The sequence below is a fragment of the Dermacentor albipictus genome, chromosome 4 (genome assembly GCF_038994185.2).
Source record: "Dermacentor albipictus isolate Rhodes 1998 colony chromosome 4, USDA_Dalb.pri_finalv2, whole genome shotgun sequence".
Taxonomy (NCBI): Eukaryota; Metazoa; Arthropoda; class Arachnida; order Ixodida; family Ixodidae; genus Dermacentor; species Dermacentor albipictus.
The window spans coordinates 30601486-30624803 of record NC_091824.1 but is presented as its reverse complement, the minus strand read 5'-3'; the positions used below and the strand labels follow the sequence as shown (position 1 = coordinate 30624803).

Here is a 23318-nt window from a genome sequence, read left to right as displayed (position 1 = left end):
TTGATTCAAATGTTAGATTCAACATTGAAAAAAATTCAAGGATATGAATGCTCATGAAGGCCAAAATTCAGTGACATACAAATGCATTAATTCTGCACATAAACTAAATATTGTCAAATTTCCTTCTTCCTAGCTGCATTCAGTTAAGCATGCTACTAAGTTGGAATTGCTGGAAAAGTGTAAAAAAAAGGCAATTCTCTTTTATAGTGTAGAGTGTAGACTGATAACTGGCCTTACGGCCAGAATTGACGTGCTTACCTTGAGGAAGATGCCAAAAGGACTTCTTCTTGGGCAAGTTGGTGCTTAGATTTTCTAGGTATACTTTGTGGCGCAAAATACATTTCTGGAAAAGGGACAGAAGAAAGGGAGACAGTGAAGCGCCAATCGCGCTTCACTGTCTCCCTTTCTTCTGTCCCTTTTCCAGAAATGTATTTTGCGCCACAAAGTATACCTTGAGGAAGATGCTTTAGTTCAGTGCCAACTCTAATCTCTTTATTCAAATACATGTAAAATGCAGAAATGCTTTTGAGACAACTACTCGAATAATTTCAATGAAATTTGTTGCATTTGAGAGAAAAAGTTAACTTTTAGTCATTCTAGGCTGCATAATCTTGATTTAGGACCTTGAATATTTAGGAAAAATTGCTGAGTCAGTAAGCTTAAAAAATATAAGCACAAAGTTTACAATGTCATAGCTTTTGTATCAAGTTGTAAACTTCATACGGAAGTCCTTTTAATTTCACAATTTTCAAAATTTCCTGCCACAAAACATTGCCCCCTAAAACAGTGGCTACATTTCAGCGTTTTTTTTTTTTCTAAACATGTAACCAACCTCATAGAATTCTGTTGCTGGCTTCAGAGAAAAACTATTTCTCTTTCCCCATGTATTCAGATAGGAGCTCCTGAGATAAAACTGCCTCCAAGTCAGGTAAACCATTGTATTAAAGAACATAAGGAGGAGGAGGAGAAGAAAAACATTTATTACAGAAAAGAAAGGAAAAGCAGGTGCCTTTCTGCCTGTGTGGGAGGCGCCCTTAGTCCAGGACTCCTGCGGCTCTTGCTGTCTCCCGGGCTCGCCACACCTGGTGTAACAAGAATTGTGTTCTCATCTGAATTACTGGAGTATACTTTTTCCTTTGTCATAGGTGGAAAAGTAATCAGCAACGTTCTCACACCTACACTGTCCTTATTGGTATGTAATGTGACTAAATTCTGCTTCTGCATTAGTTGTGTTGATAGCATGCTTGTTCCAAATTCTTATTTGTTCCTTTTGCTAATTTTCATTTTGTTCACAGAACTTTCCAAAAGGGGAACGTATCCAATAAAATAAAGCACTAATTTACTTTCATGCTGAAGATTCATAACTCTTACAAATTGATGTGGTTTCTACCAGGTGATCTTCACTGCACTGAAGAGTTATGAGCTAGGTACTAGGGTATCCCAGCAACATCATGAGCAAGCAACACCATCTTCTCTCATCTCTTAGAGAAAAAAAAAATTCCTTATAACTTTACTTCACTCTGCAAAACGTTTAAAGCATAAAAATATCACTCATTTTTTTTTATTTTTACATATTATATTACACAAGCACATATTAAACAATGAACAGTACTCATTGTCTTCTCCCATCCAGTCATCCCTGGCCCAAGACTATGCAACTGCCAGGTCAGCAAGCCAAATTAAAGTGTACCACACATGAAATAGGACGCTGAAAAACTTATAAATTGTGTTGTAGTTTAACGTAACCCCCCTCCTCCTCCTACATGACAAAAACTTGTTTGCATGTCAAGGTAGCATCAGAAAATACTAAATTTCTTTTCTGATTGAAATTAAAGCTGGAAAGTATTCTATCAAGTGCAGAAGGCACAAGAGCATTAGCAAATAGCGTAGCTTTCAAGATTTTTCACACAGTGCCTATAGGTTGCCTTGATGCTGCCTCCAATCTCCCTTGTACTGAAGCATGCACACACATTATACCTCCATTGATACCGAAGTCCCACTCAAAAGTCTCTGGCCACCGCAAATCATCCTGCATGTACCGCTGACAAGGTGTACATCTTTGGAGAATTTATTTCTGATTCAAACATCTGATGGACCAGAAAACTATAAATTTTGATATGTCACCAATAACCAAAACACGAATTAATATTCCTGTTTGCAGGGACACAAACTGATTGCTGTTACTGATTAGCGCTCCGTGGCATTCAAGTGAAGAATGATCTTGATCGTCACTTATATGAATAATCATTCGGTTGTATGGCTGGGATTCCTAGGTCATGTGAATTGCAGTGGAGCTGCTTAGTGTAGTGACTGAGTTGGGGCTGCTCAATATTTCTTTTTTTTTGATGCCACTCTAATGTCCGCCAAATAAAAGAAAATGTTTCTTTCTACATTGTGTCTTATCATTGCTTTGTAATTTGCAAGCACAGTACAGCAAAAAGGGGCCTTGCCTTACATTGGTTCTATTTGAAATAGGCAATAGCTATTTATTTCGGCATACATGCTGCAGTTTGTGCCCTGCAGGTCTCCAAGCATGAGTGCCTGCTTCTGAGAAGACGACAGCTGTAAGAAACAAATGACTCTGTGTCACACTACAAAAACATGAAATTGCCTGCTTTATGATAAATATAAAAAAATGACAACTCGGGCAGACTGGCAGAGCAGTCATCAATAATAAAACAAGACATTGCACAGTTTATTTGCCTGAGAAATGAGGTCTGCACATCAAGCTTAGCAATTCTCTGCAGCTTGCTCGCCTTATACAATCAGTCCACATTGTTAGCTCAACGTATCCGTTTGATGGATTTCACAGTTCTCTTTAACAATCTGCCTGTCCCTTACTTCACCAAATCTGTTGTTGCTGTGAACACCACTGAAATTACAGTGGAATCTCATTGATAAGTGTCCAGGCAATCGTAGCTGTCATTCGTTTTAACATCTAATTCAACAAACCAGTTGGGCAAGGGCCTAAAAACCAACAATTTGGAACCATCAAGTTACAGTGCACAGGGCTGGGCAAACACTTTGAAATTAGGTTCTAACAGCACAGAAGGTTCGCACTACCCGCCATGGTTGCTCAGTGGCTATGGTGTTAAGCTGCTGAGCACGAGGTAGTGGGATCGAATCCCGGCCACGGCGGCCGCATTTCGATGGGGCAGAAATGCGAAAACACCCGTGTACTTAGATTTAGGTGCACATTAAGGAACCCCAAGTTTCCAAAGTCCTCCACTACGGCATGCCTCATAATCAGAAAGTGGTTTTGGCACGTAAAACCCCACAATTTAATTTAATTTTAAGGTTTGCACTACCTTTCCAAATGCAGGCAGATTTAGGTGAACAATCACATTTAAGGTGGAGCTTATGTGCTGCTGATTTGTGGTGTAAAAACACACATTTTGCTTTAAGTTGGCCTTGTTAATCAAAGAAATATATGTGCCATAGAATCTTGACTGTGGGTAATATTAGTGATAGCCACATTAGACAACTGCACCCGTCCTACTGGAGAGCTTCTTTGCATTCTCATGGGAGGAACTTTTGAAGTTCAACCATGTTATAGTTCTGTACAGCGAGGGCAATTTCGTCTCAAGGCCAATGAACCAGGAAAGCAAAACATTTCTCTATGGAGTGAACAGCGTACCCTACTTTTTTAAACTTACTAAGCTGATTGAGCATATTTTTTCTGTCCATATCGCCAACAGCAATCTGCCAGTATCCAGAATGAAGATCAATAGAAGAGAAATAGCTGGAATTGTGGAGGCAGTGAAGGGCATCGTCTATATTTGGGAGCGGGTAGACGTCCTTCTTAGTAATTTTGTTCAGATGACGGTAGTCCACACAGAAGCGCCACGTGCCGTCCTTCTTAACCAAAACCACAGGTGACGCCCAGGGACTCGGAAGAAAGCTTAATGATGTTTTTATCTAGCATTTTGTTCACTTCACTTAGAATTACTCGGCGTTCCGATGCAAAAACTTGATATGGTCATCGGTGAATAGGCGTAGCATCGCCAGTAGAAATCCAATGCTGGACCGCGAGCGTCTGGCCTAAAGGGCGATCGTTTGAAGTAAAAGATATCTCTGTAGGACGATAATACTTTGCAAAGGCTGTCAGCCTGCGCAGAGAACAGGTCCACCGCAACCATTTTCTTTATGTTGGCATCGGTGCCCGAGGCTGGTGCGAGGGGCATGCTAAGCTCAGAAGAACCATCGCTTGATAAAGCTGCTACGTGATGGTCGCCGAGACAATCAACGTTGACGAGGCAAATACCTTGCAGTAGGATTTGCTTTCCCAATCCAAAGTTAAAGATAGGCATGCGAGTATGGTTAGCAGTAACAGTCGGAATGCTGTGAGGCATGGTGATGTCATACTGTAGTGGAATGTTGGGCAGGCGAGTGACGAGGTACTCGCCATCAGGAACAGGTGGACAACACAACAGTTCAGTATAGGCTGTTGACTTCGGTGGCAGGCGAATAAAGCAGGTGAGGCGTAAGCGGCACTGGGGTGCGTTAGAAGGTTCTATGAGAATCGGCACTTCAAGGCAAAGGGTACTGGCAGAGCAGTCAATAAGAGCAGAATGCGCAGAGAGAAAATAGAGTCCGAGAATTAGGTCATGGGGCAATGAGCAATCACGGTGAAGAGGACAGGAGTGTGGTGGCCGGCAACGCTGACACATGCCGTACATATGCTGATGATAGGCACAGTACCGCCATCCGCAACGCGACCAACGCGTGCTGACGCTGGGGTGAAGTGCTTTTTCAGTTGTCTTCGGAAGGCAGCACTTATAATATAATAGAAAGATGTGCTCCTGGATCGATGAGTGCAGTGACAGATGTAATGGTTGGAGTCGGGCATGAAATAGATGGTAGCTGGCCCATGCAGTCATCAAACTTACCCACGCTGAGGACGTTGTTGAAGGGAAAGACTTGTTCTCATCAAGAACGAGGAATCTGGGATTTATTTACAGTATCTGCATGAGAATGTTACACTTCATCAGTCTAACATGACTGAAAAAGGAATGCACCCTGAAGAGCCGCCAACAGCTCCTTAAATACACTGTCCTCCCGAAATCGCTAGGTGACGGAACACAGCAGTTCACCGCCGACCAATTCGGAGCGTCCAAAGTCATCATAACCAACCCGCCTTTGAGGGAGAGGGTTTACGCACTCACTTCTGCACAGGTTGCACTGACCACACCGAGGTGAGAGGGTTTTCGCAGACACTGTGCTTGACCCGAGCAGGCGCCTCTTTGTCCCAGAGTTGACCCTGCAGTCAGTGGCCGCCGCACCTGTCTGTTGACTGACGCGTGAGACGGGTTCTAAGCTGCATGAGACGGCACCACGAAATATCTTCCAGGAGCTCCCCTGCTTCAAGCAGACCTTCACGGTGTACACGCTAACAATACTTGCTCCGCCCACTGTGTCTAGCCATCTCGGCGCCCTTCCGTTGGGGACGCGGCGCATTGTCCTCCTTACAAAACCAGTCGCCGCCACAGCCATGGTGGCGCCGATGGGCTGGGGACTGATGTCTGGTCGTCCTTTCAAAGCGAGTCGTCACAGCAGACCTGGTGGCGCCTTTCCGTCAGTCCCTTCCTCAAAGATCGCCAGCCCCCGCTGGTCGAACGTAACACAGGATACCTGTCAATGCCAAGAAAGTTTTGGTTTGTAGGTAACATGAGCAGAGTATTTGAGGGCAGAGTCGACAACACAGCTTCACCTCCAGAAGCTGTAGTGCCTAGTTTTTTGGCTGCATCCAGGAGGCTATAGGCGGCGAGGAGAAGCGACGGGCCTGGGGCGAACGAGACTGATGGCGTTGAGGTGAGGGCGAGTGGCTGTAGCGAAGGTTCGGAGGTGGAGCATCAGTGGCAGTGGGTTCTAGACGGGTGGCATAGGGAACAGTAGGTCCAAAGGTGCAGGAATAAGTGCAGGTGTATGTCCGAGGAGGTGTATGTCCATTGGTTGCGGCAGTGACGAGCGACGTGGTCGATGCGACAGCAGTGGAAGCAGATCAGCTTGTCATCAGGGGTACGCCATTTGGACGGGTTGCGATATGTGGCAGAAATGGAGTGCCGGGGACGAGGAGGGCCGCTAGAGAACGGGGGAACGCTGGGTTGAGTCGTTAAACACACAGAGTTCAGACCCATGTTCTCAAATTCCTGTCTGACGACAGCCTGAATCCTGGCAATTGTGGTTGCTGGCGGGTCGAGAGGTGTCGCGGAGAAGGCTGGCCAACAGGTGGCCTCGAGCTGGCGGCGAACAATACGGGTTAGGTCATCACAGGTGGTCGTCTGATGTGGTCGACCCTCACATGTCAACAGTGTTGGGTAGCTGCGTGATGTGGTGTGTGATACGGCGGCTCTTAGCTTATTCAAGGCGACGGCATTCATTTATCATGGCGCCGACAGGAAAGATGTTGCCGAAAACAAAAAATTGAAAGCATCGTCGGCGATGCCTTTTAGCCACCTTTTCTGCTTCAGGCATAGTATCGTTATCGTGGGCTTTGTGGCAAAGAGCCAAGACGTCTAGGATGTATCAAACGTATGGCTCTGTAGATGTCTGGACACAAGGCCCAAGAGCCTTTCTCGCGGCAACCTCGCGCCTGAAGGGGTCACTGAACAGTTCTCGTAGCTTTACTTTGAAACTGTCCCAGCTAATTATCTCGTCATGTGTTTGGAGTCACACGCGTGGGGTGCCACCGAGATAAAAGATTACATTAGCAAGCATAATTGTTGGATTCCACCTGTTATTAGCACTGGCGCATTCATAGAGCTTGAGCCATTCATCAACGTCTTGTCCCTCCAGGCCACAGAAGAGACCAGGGTCACGATGTTGGGCAACCATGACGATAAGAGCAGTCGGACAAGCTGAAGCCGTTGCAGATGCGGTCTCGTCACCGGGAGGTATGGTGACAAGCTCGATATGCCGACCACTTCGGAGTGCCGTGACGTGGATCGCTAACCTCCACCAGAATGTTGCACAGACACAGACGAAATACAGAGATGAAAGAGGCTATTTACATGCTATTTACACTGGAGCCAGACAGCCAGGCCAACACTCGCTCACGCCATGAGCCCAGACACACTTCACCTCTTCCTCGCGGCGGCTCGTCTCTTGAGCATCTCTCGATGAGATCGTAATAATATGAATGTCTGTACTACATAGTGTGGTGTGTAGTGCATGACATGGTACGGTAGATGGAGAGAGACAAGAAGCAGACGAGAAAGAATGTGCACGCAGAGGCGAATTCTGTACTGGATGGAAGACGACGTTGAACAGCGTCCGGCACGTGAGCACGCAGCACTAGAAGAAAAAAATAAAAGGAAAAGGCATCCAATCAGAAGAAAACACGGAGCTTCCAGGGGCCAATCAGGAAAGGACAAATCGACCAGAGCGGCAGAAAAGCGAGGTGCGCTGGCAGAAGAAGGGAGAGTTCCAGGAAGCGACGCCAAGAGAACGTCGGCCACCGGACCGGGAGTTCAAGACCGGCCGGCAGGTTCCGGACCCGAGCCACCAGGACTTCACCCAACCGGGACCTCCTGCCAACCCATTCCTGGGCTTCGCCACTCTACCCGATCATGAACTGCTGCTCGAAACCGGCGAGTTTCTGCGCCCATGGGCAGAACGAGAGCAGTCGGGCTATGGGCCTGAGTTCTACGCCCAGCTGCCTGGCCAGAACGCCACCACCATCTGCCGCCGCCTGCCTTTCCTCTTCAAACTGGAGCCACTACACTCTGGTCGCCTATTCATCTACCGATCCCATCGACATTGTGGTGACACATTACATTTTTTTCTGTTTTCCAAATCCCCTTCACTAATGAGAAATTTCACAGCATCCCCCCTTCAAGTATTTATTGAAGAAAACTTTCAATCAAGAATTCATTCATGCTGATGTAATTATGCAATGAATTACAGAACTTCATTCAAAGAAATTAAATGGAAACCATTAGTCGGTTGGACTACACCTTAACGTGCAACATAATTGGTGAATGTATATCCATAATTTATTCCCTTCCATGTCCAGTTAATGTCCAGTCCAGTTCCAGTTAATTTCATTGCTCTCGGAAATTTTCTAAATTTTTTTTGTGCTTGCATTACTATGACCACAGCTAAAGTAATGCAAGGCGGCAAATTATTCACTGCTGCCAAAAATCTAAATTTTTTTTTGCCACTTGTCGGCAGCAACGCAAGTGGAAAACTGCTTAGCAAGATATGTATCTAGCAAATACATATGCAGTTGGCATCTTCATAACAACAGAGAGGTGGATCATGCTACACTGAGGCTCAAGGGCTAACTGGACATACCTAGCTGAGCTAGACAAGGGTGGACCAGCGCATGGCACTGGCTCGGGTCAGGCCAGGGAAAAGTGTCCATGCAGTGCTCTACTTTTATGCACTGTTATCAAGTACTGAAATTTCATCCTTAAAAATTTCTTGGTCATGCAAGCATACTATGCTCTTCTATGTCCATCACAGTTGCCTCTCATTTTCACAACTACCTAAGCTTTATAGCTCAATATAGCTGTAAAATTAAGGTATACTGAAGCATTGAAGCATACACTAATGTTTTGTTTGTGTTCCTGTCGTATGTTGAAAGGCAACGTTTTGGTTGCAAGGCGACTTTCAGTTGTGTTTTGCCTCGGTACCATGACAATGACGTATTATCAAAAATTCATTCAACAACAGAGATAGCAGTTGATGCCACAACGTCACGCTTACCTTTTAAGTAGCCGGAACACATTTTTACACAAAATGAATTCGCCCAAGGCGCACGATCACGACAGATGTTGGTAATTAAAGCACTATTTATTTCACACAACTGTGGCACCTTCCTTGCAACTGTTGCATCTTCCTTTCCTTAAATCTTTTTCTTTTTCACACGGAAGGGGTGGTTTGCATAAAATTAAAATATCCGGATACACAAAAATACGGAGCAGTAAAGAAAGGTGAAGCGGTAGATGAGCAATATTCTCGCTCCAACGTAGTGACAAATGAGCTGCTGCAAATGCTTCTTAACAGTCATGCTTTAACGGTGCGAGTGGTGCCTGCATTATGTTTAGAAAAAATTTACGATGCACTACCGATGTTTTGCTTCGTTTAACATGCGAAAGGTAAACAGCGCGACTCCGCTGTTATATACTCTGCGTTGTCGCAAACTAGTGAAAGGCGTCAAAACGCATATACAGCGCGTAAATGGATAAAGTAAGGCTTCAAAACTCACTTTAAATGCAAATCGGAGCGTCGAACCTACGCGTCTTGTTGGAAAGACGAAGCGAGTGCTCTTCAAAACGCAATAAACAATGGCCACATATCGATTTATCAATAAAGACCGTTATAAAACGCTTCTGTGTACTGGCGGTGCAAAAAATAGAAACTGTTTGAAGAATTTAAACCATTACAACTGGGACTGAATCCTTCAATGACACGGACGTCCTGCAACAAACCAATGGAATAACATAACTTCCGAGCACGGAAAACAAAATTAACGCTTACAAAAAAAAAATGGTTTTGCTAGTTTCTGTTTCGGTTTCTGATGCATGAAGCGCCACCTGCTTCCTGCAAAAAGTGCCATGGCAGCTTTCTGTTTACTTTTCGAAGTTGGCGTAACTAACGCAGCTGAGTCTCGAAGCTTTCGTATGCCGTTAAGCATAACGCAATGTCATTGAATAGATGCTGTGTGTATTTGTGGAGCCTCTAGAAAGTCCTGCATCGATACGTGTGTGTCTTTGTATACGCGCCATCTCTGGAGGTAAGAAAACCCTCTCAGCCAGCTTGCGCCGACCTTCGTTGCAAGGGCAATATTTGTAATTTAACTACATGCTTTATCGGTATACAGCTGCATCTGACTGCCACTTTCTTATTGGCCTGATGAAAAGTGGTATTGAAACCACTACATGGGTAATACCGTAACCGTAATCTCTACCGTAATCTACCACAATCTTAACCTGCGTTTTCGTTTCCTTCAGTTCTAGTTCGATTTCAAAACAAGATCCCATTTGTTGGTACTCATCGTTCATTATATGCTTAGCATGTTGGCCTCGCCCGATTTGTCCAGAATAATATATATATCATCGCCTTATAACAGACACGTCGGTATCGGAGAAGCTCGCAGGTGGGTGTGCCGTTTTCACTGCCTAAAGTACGTATGAACGACGTAGATAATGACATCTAGTGATTCATAAATAACTTGGAGTAAAGAAATGCTGTGTTGCTGCGAAATTTTAGTAAAAACAAAGCAAAGATACGCCTGAAATGTTTTTCAGTGAAATATATGCACATACTTGGGGACGTCTTCTGAAACGTTCCACTTCGGCGATAGTTTGCCTAGGCAACAATTTCGCCTTCAGGAGCGCGCTGAGATGATAAGATTGCATAACAAAATACAAATTGCATAGCAAAATACAGCGGCGACTACCAGCTGATGCTTTTTGCGGGAATTACAATATATGTAGCAATCAAAATGCAAGAAAAAGTAGCAACAGAAAAAAACAAATTAAACACCTGTGAGTTTACTCAACCATGCACTTGTGCATATATATGCGCTCACGGGTAGTTCTAGCTTTCTTTTATTATGTCCGTGTTTTGCTGCACTACCCAGATACCATTCCATGATGACCGACCAACAAGCCCATATTGCCACCCTTGTCGATTTCATTTCTAGTACAACAGGCTTTTTTCAATATGTTCCTCGGGATTCCGGGCATACTGTTGCCCTCATTGCCATGGCTGCCAGCAGCATGTGTGTCCTAAGGTTCTGTATTCATAACAAGCAGCTTCCACAGGATATAAAATCGTTGTTTACTGGTTGCGCACTATTCGGATGTGGATCACGGAAAAAGAGTTTTGAAGATTGTACGTGCTAAACAACTTCAGCAGGCGTGTCTCCACAGAGATTACCTCAGCGTGCAGATGTTTGATCAGTATGAGCCGTGCGTCGCAAGGAATCTTCTGTGGAGGCACCTGCACTTAGCTGATCAGGTCACCAAGTTCCTTTGACAACCTCGAATAAGACTACTACGGGCTCATGTGAACAAGGATTGACAGAAAGCAACAAGTGATGTCTACGTTTCTGAAGGTTTCATCCTACCCAACAGTGTGTGCAAAGTTCTTGGCCTCGGTCCAAAATTTGCCCAAGCTACCAGCTGGACTAAACCGGAACTTCCCTGTCCGTCATAAGTAAAGTGTCCAGAAGAGCCCCGTAAGAAGATGGTGTGAGGATGAACTCGGAAGGTTTAGATGCCCTGTTGTGATGTAAGCCCCAACCTTCTAAGTTACCTGTAAAATGTGTAGTCTTACCTGAAGAGCAATTCATTGTGTGTCATACCAGCTGACAAAGAGGGTGGTTTTGCAGTTTTTCCCTTTAAATGTTTCTTGGAGAAAGCCAGTCAAGCAATTTCTGCAGTGTTCATTGAGCGTAAGGATGTATCACTTATGAAAGTAGCAGCGAAACCAAGTGAAATTTACAGAAAGTTGAATCTCGATAAACTAAGGAAAAGTTCAGAGATGTAATTTTTAGTAAGTGCACAAAGAGGATGTTCCTTTTCGGGTCATAATTTCCGAAAGGGGTACCTGGCAGAAGCAAGCTGCCCCGTACCTGGTTTCAAAGCTGAACGTTAAAGAGATTGAGGACCAGTTTCTTGTAAAAGGTTCTGACGAATCCTTGATTTTGTTAGGTTTCACGGCAAAAAGAGCTTCAAGGCCTTCTCAGCTAAGGTCAAAGAATTATATTATTCTATCCTGCTCAATGACCTTATTCAATGTGTCGAGGATTGTATTGACAAATATGGCGCCGTAAGGTTTTCACAGGAAGCAGGTTGTTTCAGTAGAAGGGTATTTAGAATTATGGTGTTTTTACATGTCGCCAACCTTTGCACAGTGGAACAATAGGCTGCATCTGCAGAAGAAAGGCATTTGCATAGGGTTGTGTCTGGCTCCCGTCTTTAGCAACCTATATTTAGCACAATTAGATAGGCACATATATGACCACTTCACGGGACTAACAGTTTTTCAGCGAGCTTTTAGATTGGTCAACAATTTTTTCGTGTTTCTGGATTTCCCTAGTAATAGGTTTCTAGAAAAATGTCCCGATGTCCAAGATTTTTTGCAAGTGTTAGAGACCTCTTGAAGTGACTTTTGAAGTGCAATACGTTTCAGTTTCTTGACTTTCAGTTCATCTCTACTGATAGTAGGACTTGCTGGGCTTACAGTCCATGAGCTAGGAAACCCAATTTCATTCAGCCCATTTGAATTTGGTGAAGAGGGGCCTAACTAATAGGGATGTCTTTCTGCCCACTGCTGCGCATGTGAATGTAGGCCGAAATTCAAAAAATGTTTTATTGTTGCAAAACACGGGGACCATGTTACACGTGAGATAATCAAAGCGAGAGAAATTCTACATTTAAAGGATAGTTGCATAAGCACCCCTCTATCGCTCTCACTGACAAGGAGATCAGTTACCTCGGGCTATCACCACGTTGAATTTTGTGTGGCTTTGTCGTGGCGTTCTAAGCATGGCTGGTGGGCTATTGTGTGACTGTATAAATAGCGATGCTTTCTGAAAAGAAAAGAAACAGTTGGAAGTTCAGCGCTCCGTTCTCTCTTCTATCCCTTCTGGTGGCTTTGCGCTGTTAACCTGACTTTGAAGAATAATTTATCAACAAGCCCAATCTTACACCCTTCGTAACTAACGTGTTTCAAAAACGTACTAATGAAAACCACTTTCCAGCAATCAGCTGCAAGCCTTAAGGAGGCTGGTTACCCTAACCACGTGTTGGTGTCAGTGGCAGAAAGGCTGCTCAAACAGGAACTTTCAAGACGATGCCTCCATGCAAATGCAAGAGCTAGCAGCCGTGACCAGGTGAAAACTGCTGTGATTCCGTATATACACCAGATATCACATAGCCTGAAAAAGATAGGACGCCAAGGTAATGTGCGGGTGTTTTTTCAGCTCCAAATAAGCGAAGCACCTTGTGTAAAACCACTAACCCAATAAGGACAAATAAGCCGGTTTGTGGTAGCATTGCAAAGATGAGTTCGTCGGATGCGCTGTAGGATTGTTCTATCATATTCCACTGTCATGCGGTAGATGCTACATAGGCCAAACCAGAAGATGCATTAATGAACACTTAAGAGAGCACAAAAATATAGTGTATCAGGTGACGATTTTCTTGCTTTGCATTGCAATAAATGTCCATGTCGCCCTCTTCTAAATGACACCGCTATTATATACAGGGATAAGCGCAAGTGTGTAAGATTAATAGTAGAAACTGGGCAAATCCTATCGGCCGCTGACCAATGTATCAGCAAACTATCACTATCATTGTCCGTGAGAAAGTTAGATTATTTGCGCATGCCATGAAAGTTGACTGCATTTGCAATGGGTCATTTAGGTTTCTTGGTGTTTTCTTGTTGTACCGGTTTTAGACAGTGTGGCTCTACTCAGCCATATATACAGTCGACTTCCATTAATTTGATCATCTTCCTGGGATTTTACTTGCCAAAACCAGTTCTGATTATGAGGCATGCCCATTAATTCGATCCTGACGGGACCATTGAGACTGGTCGAATTAAACAAAAGGCATAAAAAAAACTTTGAAACATGCCATTGCTTCACTTTGCAGTACTTGCCTTTAAAATTAACTTTGGCCGCGTTTCAGTTTAGCGCTACACCTGCAACCATCAACAGCTACCAACATCGGGGACATTAAGAAAAACAGTTTACTATTTTTCTTAATGTTAGCTTCACTGCAATACAGCCATGTTATGCATAGAACCATACCAAGCAGGGAAAGGTATCATTGTTGCAAGACAGCACGTGTTCCCTAATTTACATACATGCACATGTGCAGTCTCCAGTCACAGTATGAGCACCAAGATGCCTAATAGGTGTATGGGCAGGCCTTCAGAGTTTGATATATTCACACTCTTTTGTTCGCTTTTAACATCTCCTCAGCTTAACGCAGTTTTTTCAACTTACTGCCTTCCTTTTTGCTAGCTTTCCCAAAACACATGATTGTTTTCCACTTCTCTGTGCACGGCACATTTAGTTAAAGAAGACGTACTAGGCCTCATTAACGGTCTCATGTAGGAGACATGGATGGAAGGTTAAAAAAGGACTCAAATCACCACTGAAATGTAAGAAACAGCTCTGAATGGCTGCCACTATGCTTATTAGGTGGCTAGGTTCTCCTACTGTGACAGGAGACTGCATGGCTGTATAATCAAGGAACACGTGCGATGTCCTGTGACAGTGGCCCTTTTCCATTCTCGGTATGCTTCACCACAGTAAGTTGCATATGCTTCAGCGCATAACACGGCTGTATTTGGGCGAATCTGACCAGTGAGGTTCGAATTATCCGACGAAGGCCAATTTTGAGATTGAAATAACAGAAATGTATTTTATTAAATAAAAAACAATCATCAGCAAACAACTTTATTTAAAAGGGGTGACTGTCTACTTCTATATCATTAATACATATTAAAAATAACAAGAGGCCAAGCATGCTGCTTTGAGGAACACTGGAAGTAACTGGCACTTCATGGGAAGGGCAATCGCTTATGCTGACAAATTGTTTATGCTTAGTTAAGTATGCAGAGATTCAGCCAATTAAGTATGGCAGAAGATTTGCGATTTAGAGCTTCTCAATTAGTTTAGAGTGTCAAACAAGCTCAAACGCTTTTCTGTCTGCAATACAGGAATATAACATCAATCTGGCCAGGTTTATCAAGAATGCTAGCAAATGCTTGCATGTATAAACCCGTGATCCAACTTCCAATAAATCGTTGAAAGTACCACTTGTGTGTGTCTCCTCTCTCGTCTGTCTTGTCTATGGTTTCTGCGCTAAGCACTAAAAAAACGTTGTACCAACAATGTTAAAAGTCCACCCTTGCAATGTAAAGTTTTTTTTTTCAAGAATACTCCACACTTCTCTGAAATGTGAACATATTTGTTATTCAATATTCAATAGGTCAGTTTCGTCAAATATCCATATTTAATTCTATCCAGAAATATCAGAATATGAAAACACCTACTACATATAGGCCTTGAGTGGAGCAGTATGGCCTTAAATTCGTGTAACCAATGCTACTTACAGGGAACAAGAGGTGAGTCTGGGGTTTTATGTGCAAAAACCACGACATAATTATGAGAGACACCATAGTGGGGGACTCCGGATTAATTTTGACCACCTGGAATTCTTCAATGTGCACTCAATGCATGGTAAACAGGTGTTCTTGCATTTCTTCCCCGTGGAAATGCAGCTGCTGCAGTCGGAATTTGATTCTGCGCCCTTGGGATAAGCAGCACACAATGCCAAAGGCATTATGGGGGTTTTTGAAACTCAAGAGGTGGAAAAGAAACCGCGGCAAGCTTTAGAAGAGATGTTTTTTAGATTGTTTGACACATGTAATGCCAGTCACAACCAGGCCTCTGGTCAACTGATAAGTTTGTAAATGAGAGTGACTGAAAGGTGATAGTATCTGCCGCACCAAGATGACATCAGGAACATGTTCACATTGTCCAAATGATAATTTTTACAGCCTCAATTGAGAAAAATCCGTTGGCTGCCTAAAGGCGAGGCATCCTTACTGCGCGACTAGAAATTACTAAGCAAAGCAAAAATTACCTGCTGTATATGTCCGCTCAGGAACTGCAGTTCCCTTTGAGAATGGTCACCACATGCACCTGACTTTCTCCCTAAAGATTCCAGTATGTGTAATTATTGACAGAAAGGAAGATTTTATAACTTCTAATTGCGTGTTCTCCAATTGAATACAATTCAAATGGTCAACAGCTATTTGATTTACATTTGACATTTTGAACATTCGCACAGCACAAATATGTACTCCAGCCATACTCGAGAAGAATACCATCAGTGCAGATAGTGAAACACCTGACGAGTAGAGAACAAAAAAAGCTTCGTTTTCAGGGCTTTGAAATTATTTTGAGTTTTGTGCAAGTGCACCGTCAGTAGCGTAGCTACTGGTGATCATCAAGGGTTCAGCATTTAATATATCTGCTCTTAACAACACTAACAATACGAGATATTCCTCTAACAATTCTTTCCTTCCTCAAATAAACACTAAATTAAACCACCCCATATTAAAGCCTGCCGCACAGCATTAACATTCAAGAGAGACATGAAGAAATATTTACTATCGACACTACTGGCTACAGACTCATTACTATGAACATATATTATATACAAATTTATTTTACCACTTTCAGTGCTTCTGTATTTGCCTAATGTATCGCTTTTATTCTCTATATCCCCTTGTCTTTATTCTTTCCTTCCTTATATTTAGAAATTTTAAGTTTTTTGTCACACAGTATATATTTCACTTGTACTTTGCATATTGTAGCACATTTTTGTTTCTAATTATCTCGTACATTAACCTTGTGTTCTTTGATATGTGTCATCCCTATGTTTCCATAACGTGCCAATTACTACATTTTTATTTATTCATACACAGCATCTATTTCATTTGCTTGTATTTGTAAGCACCTTCCTTGTATTTGATTACTCTCTTCATTAACTTCATGTATTCTTATGTGTATCACTGCTATGTTGCCATAATGTATTAATTACTATATTGTTAAACTACTAATAGGTCCCACTGACAGTTTTTGTAACTCCGGGACCTCCTTCTGTACTAATGATGAATGATGAAATAAAATTTAGGTATTCTGCATCAATTGTGTAATTATTAGGTATTAAACATCACCATTGCTAGATGTCATAGCGGCACCACTCCACAGGTTTTGAGCCACCTCTAGTAGAACGAACAAGTGATCTTTTTTCATGAAGTGGATTGGCTTCCCACATGACATCATTAAGAATACACAAAGCAAGCCTCCTCATTTAGCTTATTTTTAGTAGGATATGAAGGCATAGCAATTGATGTACCTGTAAAAGTAAACACACTAATGTAAGACATGTAGATGTTTCTTGAGTCCAATGGTAGACTTGCCTGAGATAGCAGATTGTCTGCCACTGTTATCTACACACATACTATCGACTAAAAAAGTTTACGGACCACGGGATCTCAGAAAACGCTAAATATCCGAGCAGCCTTTAAAAGTAGCCAGTAAAACCGTACATCACAATGTTCGCATATACTAGTAGAGGCTGGAAATGGGAATACCAGGCTTCGTTTTGAGGCTGCGGAGATATTCAGCTTTTTGTGAGATCCGTTCATTCGTTAACTTTTTGGGTCGATAGTACATTTGTATGTGTGTGGTAGGGAAGGTATGTATTAGAGAGTTTCTCCAAAAAAGCAGGGCTTTGCTATAGATGTGCCAGGCTGTAGATGTGCAGGCAAAGAGTGAAAAAGAATGCAATGTTTAATAATAGCACAGTGACGACAGCAAGCAAAGCAAAGCAGCAGAGGGGTACATGTGGTGGCAGAAACTTGCACTGTACCTATTGCACTTATATTCTTGTACTGCAGGTGAGTGCAGAGAGTAAGTTACCGCGACTGCACACTGTACAAAACATAAGCGCTCTAAGTAAACTTCGTTTTGAGGCCATCATCACCACAATAACAAAAAAAAAAAGCTGCATCTCTAAGTCATACGTGAACACACTAGGTTCAAGTAAACTGCAAGTAGCCAACACTACTGTCACTGTACGATGTCGTGTCCAATGAGGCGGGACATAGCCAAGGCCACATAGAATAAAAGTGACATTGGAGAGGAAAGGCTTTAGAGGAGGGGAATTTTTAACCACTTGCAGCTCTTTATATAGCATGGTGACATGAAGCTTTTTTTGAGTAACCATTCGAGGAGAGATACTGTGTACATGTAGGTAACACACCAATAAAATAGTTTCAGGGACCCTTTGGGTGATGAGGTTAACATTTAGTCTTTTTTTTCTTTATGCACCCACAAGGTTCTGTTACATATGTACAGTTTTTCCGTGAACATTTTTTTTTTCCTTATCAATTTGTGTTGTACCTGTTCTTTCACCAACAAACTTCCAGTTGTGAATAGGTGCTCGTGTGTGTTCCTTACTTTCCTTGTATGATTTTGTTCTGTTTTCTTTAACTTCAGTCTTTCCTCAGCGGCAATGCTGATGTCATTGTTATTGATTTCTAGTGCTTTAAGCTAATATGGCCAGTCATACACAATAGATGAAAGAAATGCGCAAGATATGCATGCTGGGATGTGAAGTGATTGGTTACGATGGGGCAGGGTGGACATCTTAGGGAATGATGGCTGGAACAATGTAATAATTATTTTCTTTTTCACACTTTCTCATTGGTCTCAGCAGCATTCTGCTTACATTATCATCAGCAGGTCTACCAGTAAATGATAAACAAATTCTGACATTATACCAGCTAATAACTGCCTTGCTCAAGATGGACAACTGAGCTATTTCATGATAGGAGTGTTTGAAAACTTGCATCAATACTGACTGAACGAAATGCTATTTTGCTTCAGCTACCTAGAAAGAACTAGCATTAGTGGGGTTGATCTCTTGATATGTCTTATGGTAAATGAATGGAGGTGAATTTGCCCATTTAGAATGAGAATAGTGGAAATTAATGGGACATTGAAAAGACACTTCAACATTCCGATGGTTGTTACAATTATGAAGGGCATGACAGTTCCTGTAGCATTACTGTTCTGCTTACCATTTAAAGGTTACCAGCTTACTGCTGTGGTTTGGACATTAAACTCTACATTCGCCCTCACATTGGGCGTTCTTGCTGCACCTGCCTTGAACCCCACCCTTTCCATGCATATGAGGTGTGTTGAAAAAGAAACCGAACTTTTGCTATAACAGCTTTGCTGCTTATGGTACAACATCTTAAGTGCTGTCCCCTTCAAAATAGTCCCCTCTACTGGCAATGCACTCTTCCCATCTTTTCTTCCATTTTTGGAAAGCCTCCTGGAATGCAATTTCTGGAATGGCATGCAGGTCTCTTCTCGCATTGTCCTGGATCTCCTCTACGATTTGGAAAGGGTCTAGGTCCGGAGAATATGGTGGGTGGGGCACAAAAGAAGTGTGGTGTTTTGCTAAGTAGCTGCGGACAAGGAGCGACGTGAGCCAGGGCATTGTCATGATGCAACATTCAAGCCTGATTTTCCCACAATTCAGGCCTGTTACTGCACACAGAATCTCTCAAACATGCTAGGGTTCCCTGGCAAACTTTGTTTACCATCAAACCATGTGGCACAAATTCCTGATGGGCAATGCCTTTGCAGTCAAAAAACACAACCAACATCACCTTCATTTTTGACCGACTCATGCGTGCATTTTTTTGGATGAGGAGAACCTTTGGCCACCCACTGCGACGACTGCACTTTCGTTTCAACATTGTAGGCATAAACCCATGTCTCATCGGCTGTTATGATGTTCTTAAGAAAGTTTTCATCGTCAGTGGCAGTGGCAAGCATTTCCTGGCTGATTTCAACACGGGTCTGCTTCTGTGCACCAGACAACAAACGTGGCACAAATTTTGCACTGACACGACGCATCCCTAGTTTGCCACTCAAAATTTCATGACATGATCCTATGCTGATACCCACTTCATCAGCGACTTCTCGAACAGTCAAACAACGATTTCCACAAATCGCAGTTCGAACTCTCTCAATGTGGTCATCATCTGTAGATGTGGAAGGTTGTCCAGGCTTGGGATCGTCACCGACCAACATTCTTCCCTCTTCAAAACGCTTGAACCAACCATAGCACTGCGTGTGACTCGCATAGTCCTCCCCGTATGCTTGGCTAAGCAACTGAAAAGTCTCTGTGAAAGTTTTCCCAAGTTTGTAGCAGAACTTCACACACACACACTGTTCTTCCAATTTCTTCATTGTCACTTTGGCACCAATCCAAAGAGCAGCTTGTTCATGTGCTCATTTCAGCGGCTGTAGCTCGCCAACTACAGTCAGAGCGAAACACGGCAATGGCAGTTTGTTGTCTAAACCTGCCACTACATGCGCTCAGTAGCCGCAGCGCGCTCCCTCTGCTGAATGGCACACTATTTCAAAAGTTTGGTTTCTTTTTGAACCCACCTCGTATATATTACTGCACACACACACACACACAAAAAAAAACCTTGAGTCATAAGTGAGCACTGTGTCTGTCCCCTTTCCTTTTCCAATCAGTTGACACTGTTTTCATTCTAAATACCTTCTAGGAACTAGGCCCTCAAGAAACTGTCTTGCAAGTGCCCTATATTATCTGTGTTGTACAGTTCAGTTTGTCAGTCCACCTAAATTTAGCATTGTTTATAAATTCTGCTTAAGTGCTTCAAGATTTTATGTATTCTGTACACTTCTACAGGTCAACACCACCACATATTTCATGTAAGTAAAAGTTACTATGCAGAAAATGCTCGTTTTATTTGAAGACCAAGCAGCTTAAGTGATAATGCATGTCCTGACTAGGTAAAGTTAATTAAAAGTGACCAAACATATTTTTCAAAGAAAGGCTATGTATATGTACTACAGGCAATACAAACCTCTATTTGCATGCCGCTGCTATAGGTCCCGTGACCAGTGTGACTTGCTTTCTGTAAGATGTACAGGCTGTACAGAGCTGTCAAGTAAGCTAGTCTTTAGCCTATCTAGCTTGCTTTCCTGTATACAAACCAGAAGGCCGCCTTCTACAGTATTATGCTGAAGATTATAAACGGTTGCCTGACACTGTGCCTTGCAATGTTCACAGGCATTGGCTTACCAAGAGACATCATTTGTGTTGGCAACAGTAGGTGAGAGGTAAATAAAAAATAAAGTACACATTAATTTAAAAGCCTTCATCTTCACTACATTGTGCAACATGAGGATGCCTTTCCAAAGGAATGTAGCCAGTGCCATCTGCAAGCACATTGCTCACCAGCTGGAGTGGCTTCATTTCGACACTGGTGACACGCAAAGACATCGTTGTGCTTAAAGTGAGGTGCATGTAAAGCACCACAATCCAATAAAACTGCTTATATTTTATACATGTACTGCGTTTTTGCTCCCACTTTGATGTTGACATGATGAGCCTGAATGCCATCAGCCATCCCATACAAAAACTGTCCCAACTTTCATTCAAATGACTCAACCTAACTGTGATAGGCTAGCAATTTTCTTGTTTGGATATGCTGTTCAGTTTGTGCATGTTATAGTGCAGGCATACCACCAATTGAGTTAAGCATTGTAAAAATCAAGTACACTACATTGCCTACTTAAGCACATGAACATTTGGGCAACAAAATCTTTTTCTGCTCATGCAGTGACCTACACCTACAAAGGAAGACACAAAGACAGTGCACAAGTGTAGGTAATATCAAGCTTTGATGCAGACATAGTAAGCTGTGGTGAGGAATGGAGTGTAATCTGTGTTTCCACTTCTGCATGAATTTTGTGGAAGTGCTGGAGAGTCAAGGTTTTGTACAGCTACTAATTTATGTATGTGGTCTAATAAACCATTGCAAAGTGAATGTGTGGCATCAGCAACAGATAGCCAGGCACTATCACAAGAAGAAGCAACATAATGCTGGGGAGTGGTTGTCGAAAGTTGCAGGTTCTGGAGGAGAGAGACAAAAGGACAAGACTGCATCGATCAACTAGGACATGACTGAAGGCATGCACGGTATGTCGAGCAAGAAGCAGACAGAAGGAGTATTAAACGCATGAAGGAGAAGCCTGACAGTGTGTGAAGGCAAGAGCATCACATGAAAAGAAAAATTTGAAGAAAGTAGCAAATGAATGGGGAGCTCAGATGCCAAGGAGCAAGAATTTTCTGCTAGAAATGTTATTGCTGTTGTGCCTTAGCCCTGGTGGTGCAAATGGAAGGTGGAAGAAACAAGTACAGTACAAGTTGAAAAAGTGCTGTGGCAAGAGTGAACGGCATTAGATCGGTGCCTCATCAAAATGATTGAATTTGCAGTGCTCATCTGCACTCAACAAAGTGTGCTAACCTGTGCTGCTGGAAGTGTGCGAGCTATCTCGAGATGAAATGTGCAATCAGCCAGCTCTTCCAGATTCAGAAAAGACTTAAGACCAGAGGAAAATTTCTAAAACTACAAGACAGCAACCTGATTTGTTAAATCATATTTTGGATGTTTCCAGTAGAAGCAATTGCACCAACGAAAACTAAGTTGCATTAAAGGTTGGACTTCAGAAAGTACATCAACACTACACCAACGATAAATGCAATTCCACTACATGGATAACTTGCCTTGTATGAAAACATTGTTTTCACCTTTTGCTCTCCTGTTCGCCACATAAGCATTGCGGATTAAACAAAGTCTCACTGTTTCGTGCAATGCGTTTGTCACTGGCTGACCACAGAGACGCCGAACAAGTGTACTGGCAGGCAGAGCTATTTCGCATGCGGTTGTAGTGATCTGAGCCCTTGTTTCGCCCACATAGAGCGCCCCGTATATGAGCTAGACATCGTAACAGGAGGTATTATTAACTAGCCAATATCAGTGTTACTGCACAGCTTTCACAAGGGTCTACTGCTATGAAATTGCATGACGACCACTTTTCTTTTGCATACATTTCTTCCGTATTCATCCGCAGGGCGTAGTGTTTTGCCAGTGTGGCTATACAGCTCTCACAACGATCTACGGCTCAGATTGCCTGACGACGCAAGTTTTATACTTACACATACAGAGTACAAGATTTCCATTCCCACGAACCTCCAAGTGTGCTGTATTCTCAGTTACATTAAGAACTAATGCATCGGCACGGCAGTTAATTCATAAACTGTTTCCGTTCCCGCGATTCCCCTGAAGTGAGTGGTATGCTGACCTTGATCAACGACACTAATGAACAATGCATCGGCACGACGTAATGCTTTGCCACTAAAGTCATCCGAGAAGACACCTCACTTCCAAACGTATCCCCTTGCGACTATAAAATTTAATATGCTACCGTCGCAACAAAATAGAAACAAACTCACATCGGACGCGGCTTCTTCCGCCTTGCCGGCCACGCATCCTGTCGATTCTGTGCTGCAAGCTCGGCTAGGGACAAACGGAACAAACGGTTTTCTTCCCCGTAGTACCTAAACGACGAGAAATCTTGAGCACCAAAAGTCCCCACATTTCTCTCTCGCAGCTACTGCTCCTCGCGCGTGCGCAGAAACAGCGGTGAAATCCATTTTCGATGTGCTCGTGATCACAGACGTGCGCCATTCCGAAGCGGAGAGACGGCGTTTAGAAGCACGTGGTTTCTGCGTCATTGTACGCGCTAGGATTGTTGTATATTCCGGCAGTAATACAGGGAAGAAACCTCCCCAATCACGTGACACACTAGGTATTCAGTGGCCTCATAGAGACAGTTGGAAACCAACTTAGGGAACCAACATCCGGGAACGCAAGGTCAC

At 43.0% G+C, this 23318-nt stretch overlaps 1 protein-coding gene across 10 annotated transcripts; it reads right to left on the bottom strand.

The window, feature by feature from the left end:
- Nucleotides 1-958: 958 nt before the first annotated feature.
- On the bottom strand, nucleotides 959-23117 carry LOC135903972 (uncharacterized). 10 transcript variants are annotated; one of them, XR_011513833.1, is made up of 5 exons: nucleotides 22893-23117; nucleotides 15615-15685; nucleotides 12448-12544; nucleotides 2451-2562; nucleotides 959-1082 (listed from the first exon to the last, which is right to left on the bottom strand). XR_011513833.1 is itself a non-coding variant. In XM_070536873.1 (5 exons), the coding sequence occupies exons 1-5, from the start codon at nucleotides 22927-22929 to the stop codon at nucleotides 1035-1037; spliced, it is 315 nt and encodes a 104-aa protein (XP_070392974.1). In that variant the 5' UTR covers nucleotides 22930-23117; the 3' UTR covers nucleotides 959-1034. The 10 variants fall into 10 exon arrangements, 1 of the variants encoding a protein (XP_070392974.1); XM_070536873.1 differs by having other exon boundaries at nucleotides 2501-2562; XR_011513839.1 differs by lacking the exon at nucleotides 2451-2562.
- Between the last annotated feature and the right edge of the window lie 201 nt (nucleotides 23118-23318).

Bases quoted from the DNA above. Each gene is read 5' to 3' on its own strand.
- LOC135903972 (XM_070536873.1), bottom strand. From the start codon at position 22,929: ATGCGTGGCCGGCAAGGCGGAAGAAGCCGCGTCCGAT. The intron at 12,545-15,614 runs GTAATTTTTGCT...TTTTCTTTTCAG, and splicing joins TGAGCGGACATATACAGCAG to AAAGCATCGCTATTTATACA. The intron at 1,083-2,500 runs GTATGCCGAAAT...TTGTTACACCAG, and splicing joins CAGGGCACAAACTGCAGCAT to GTGTGGCGAGCCCGGGAGAC.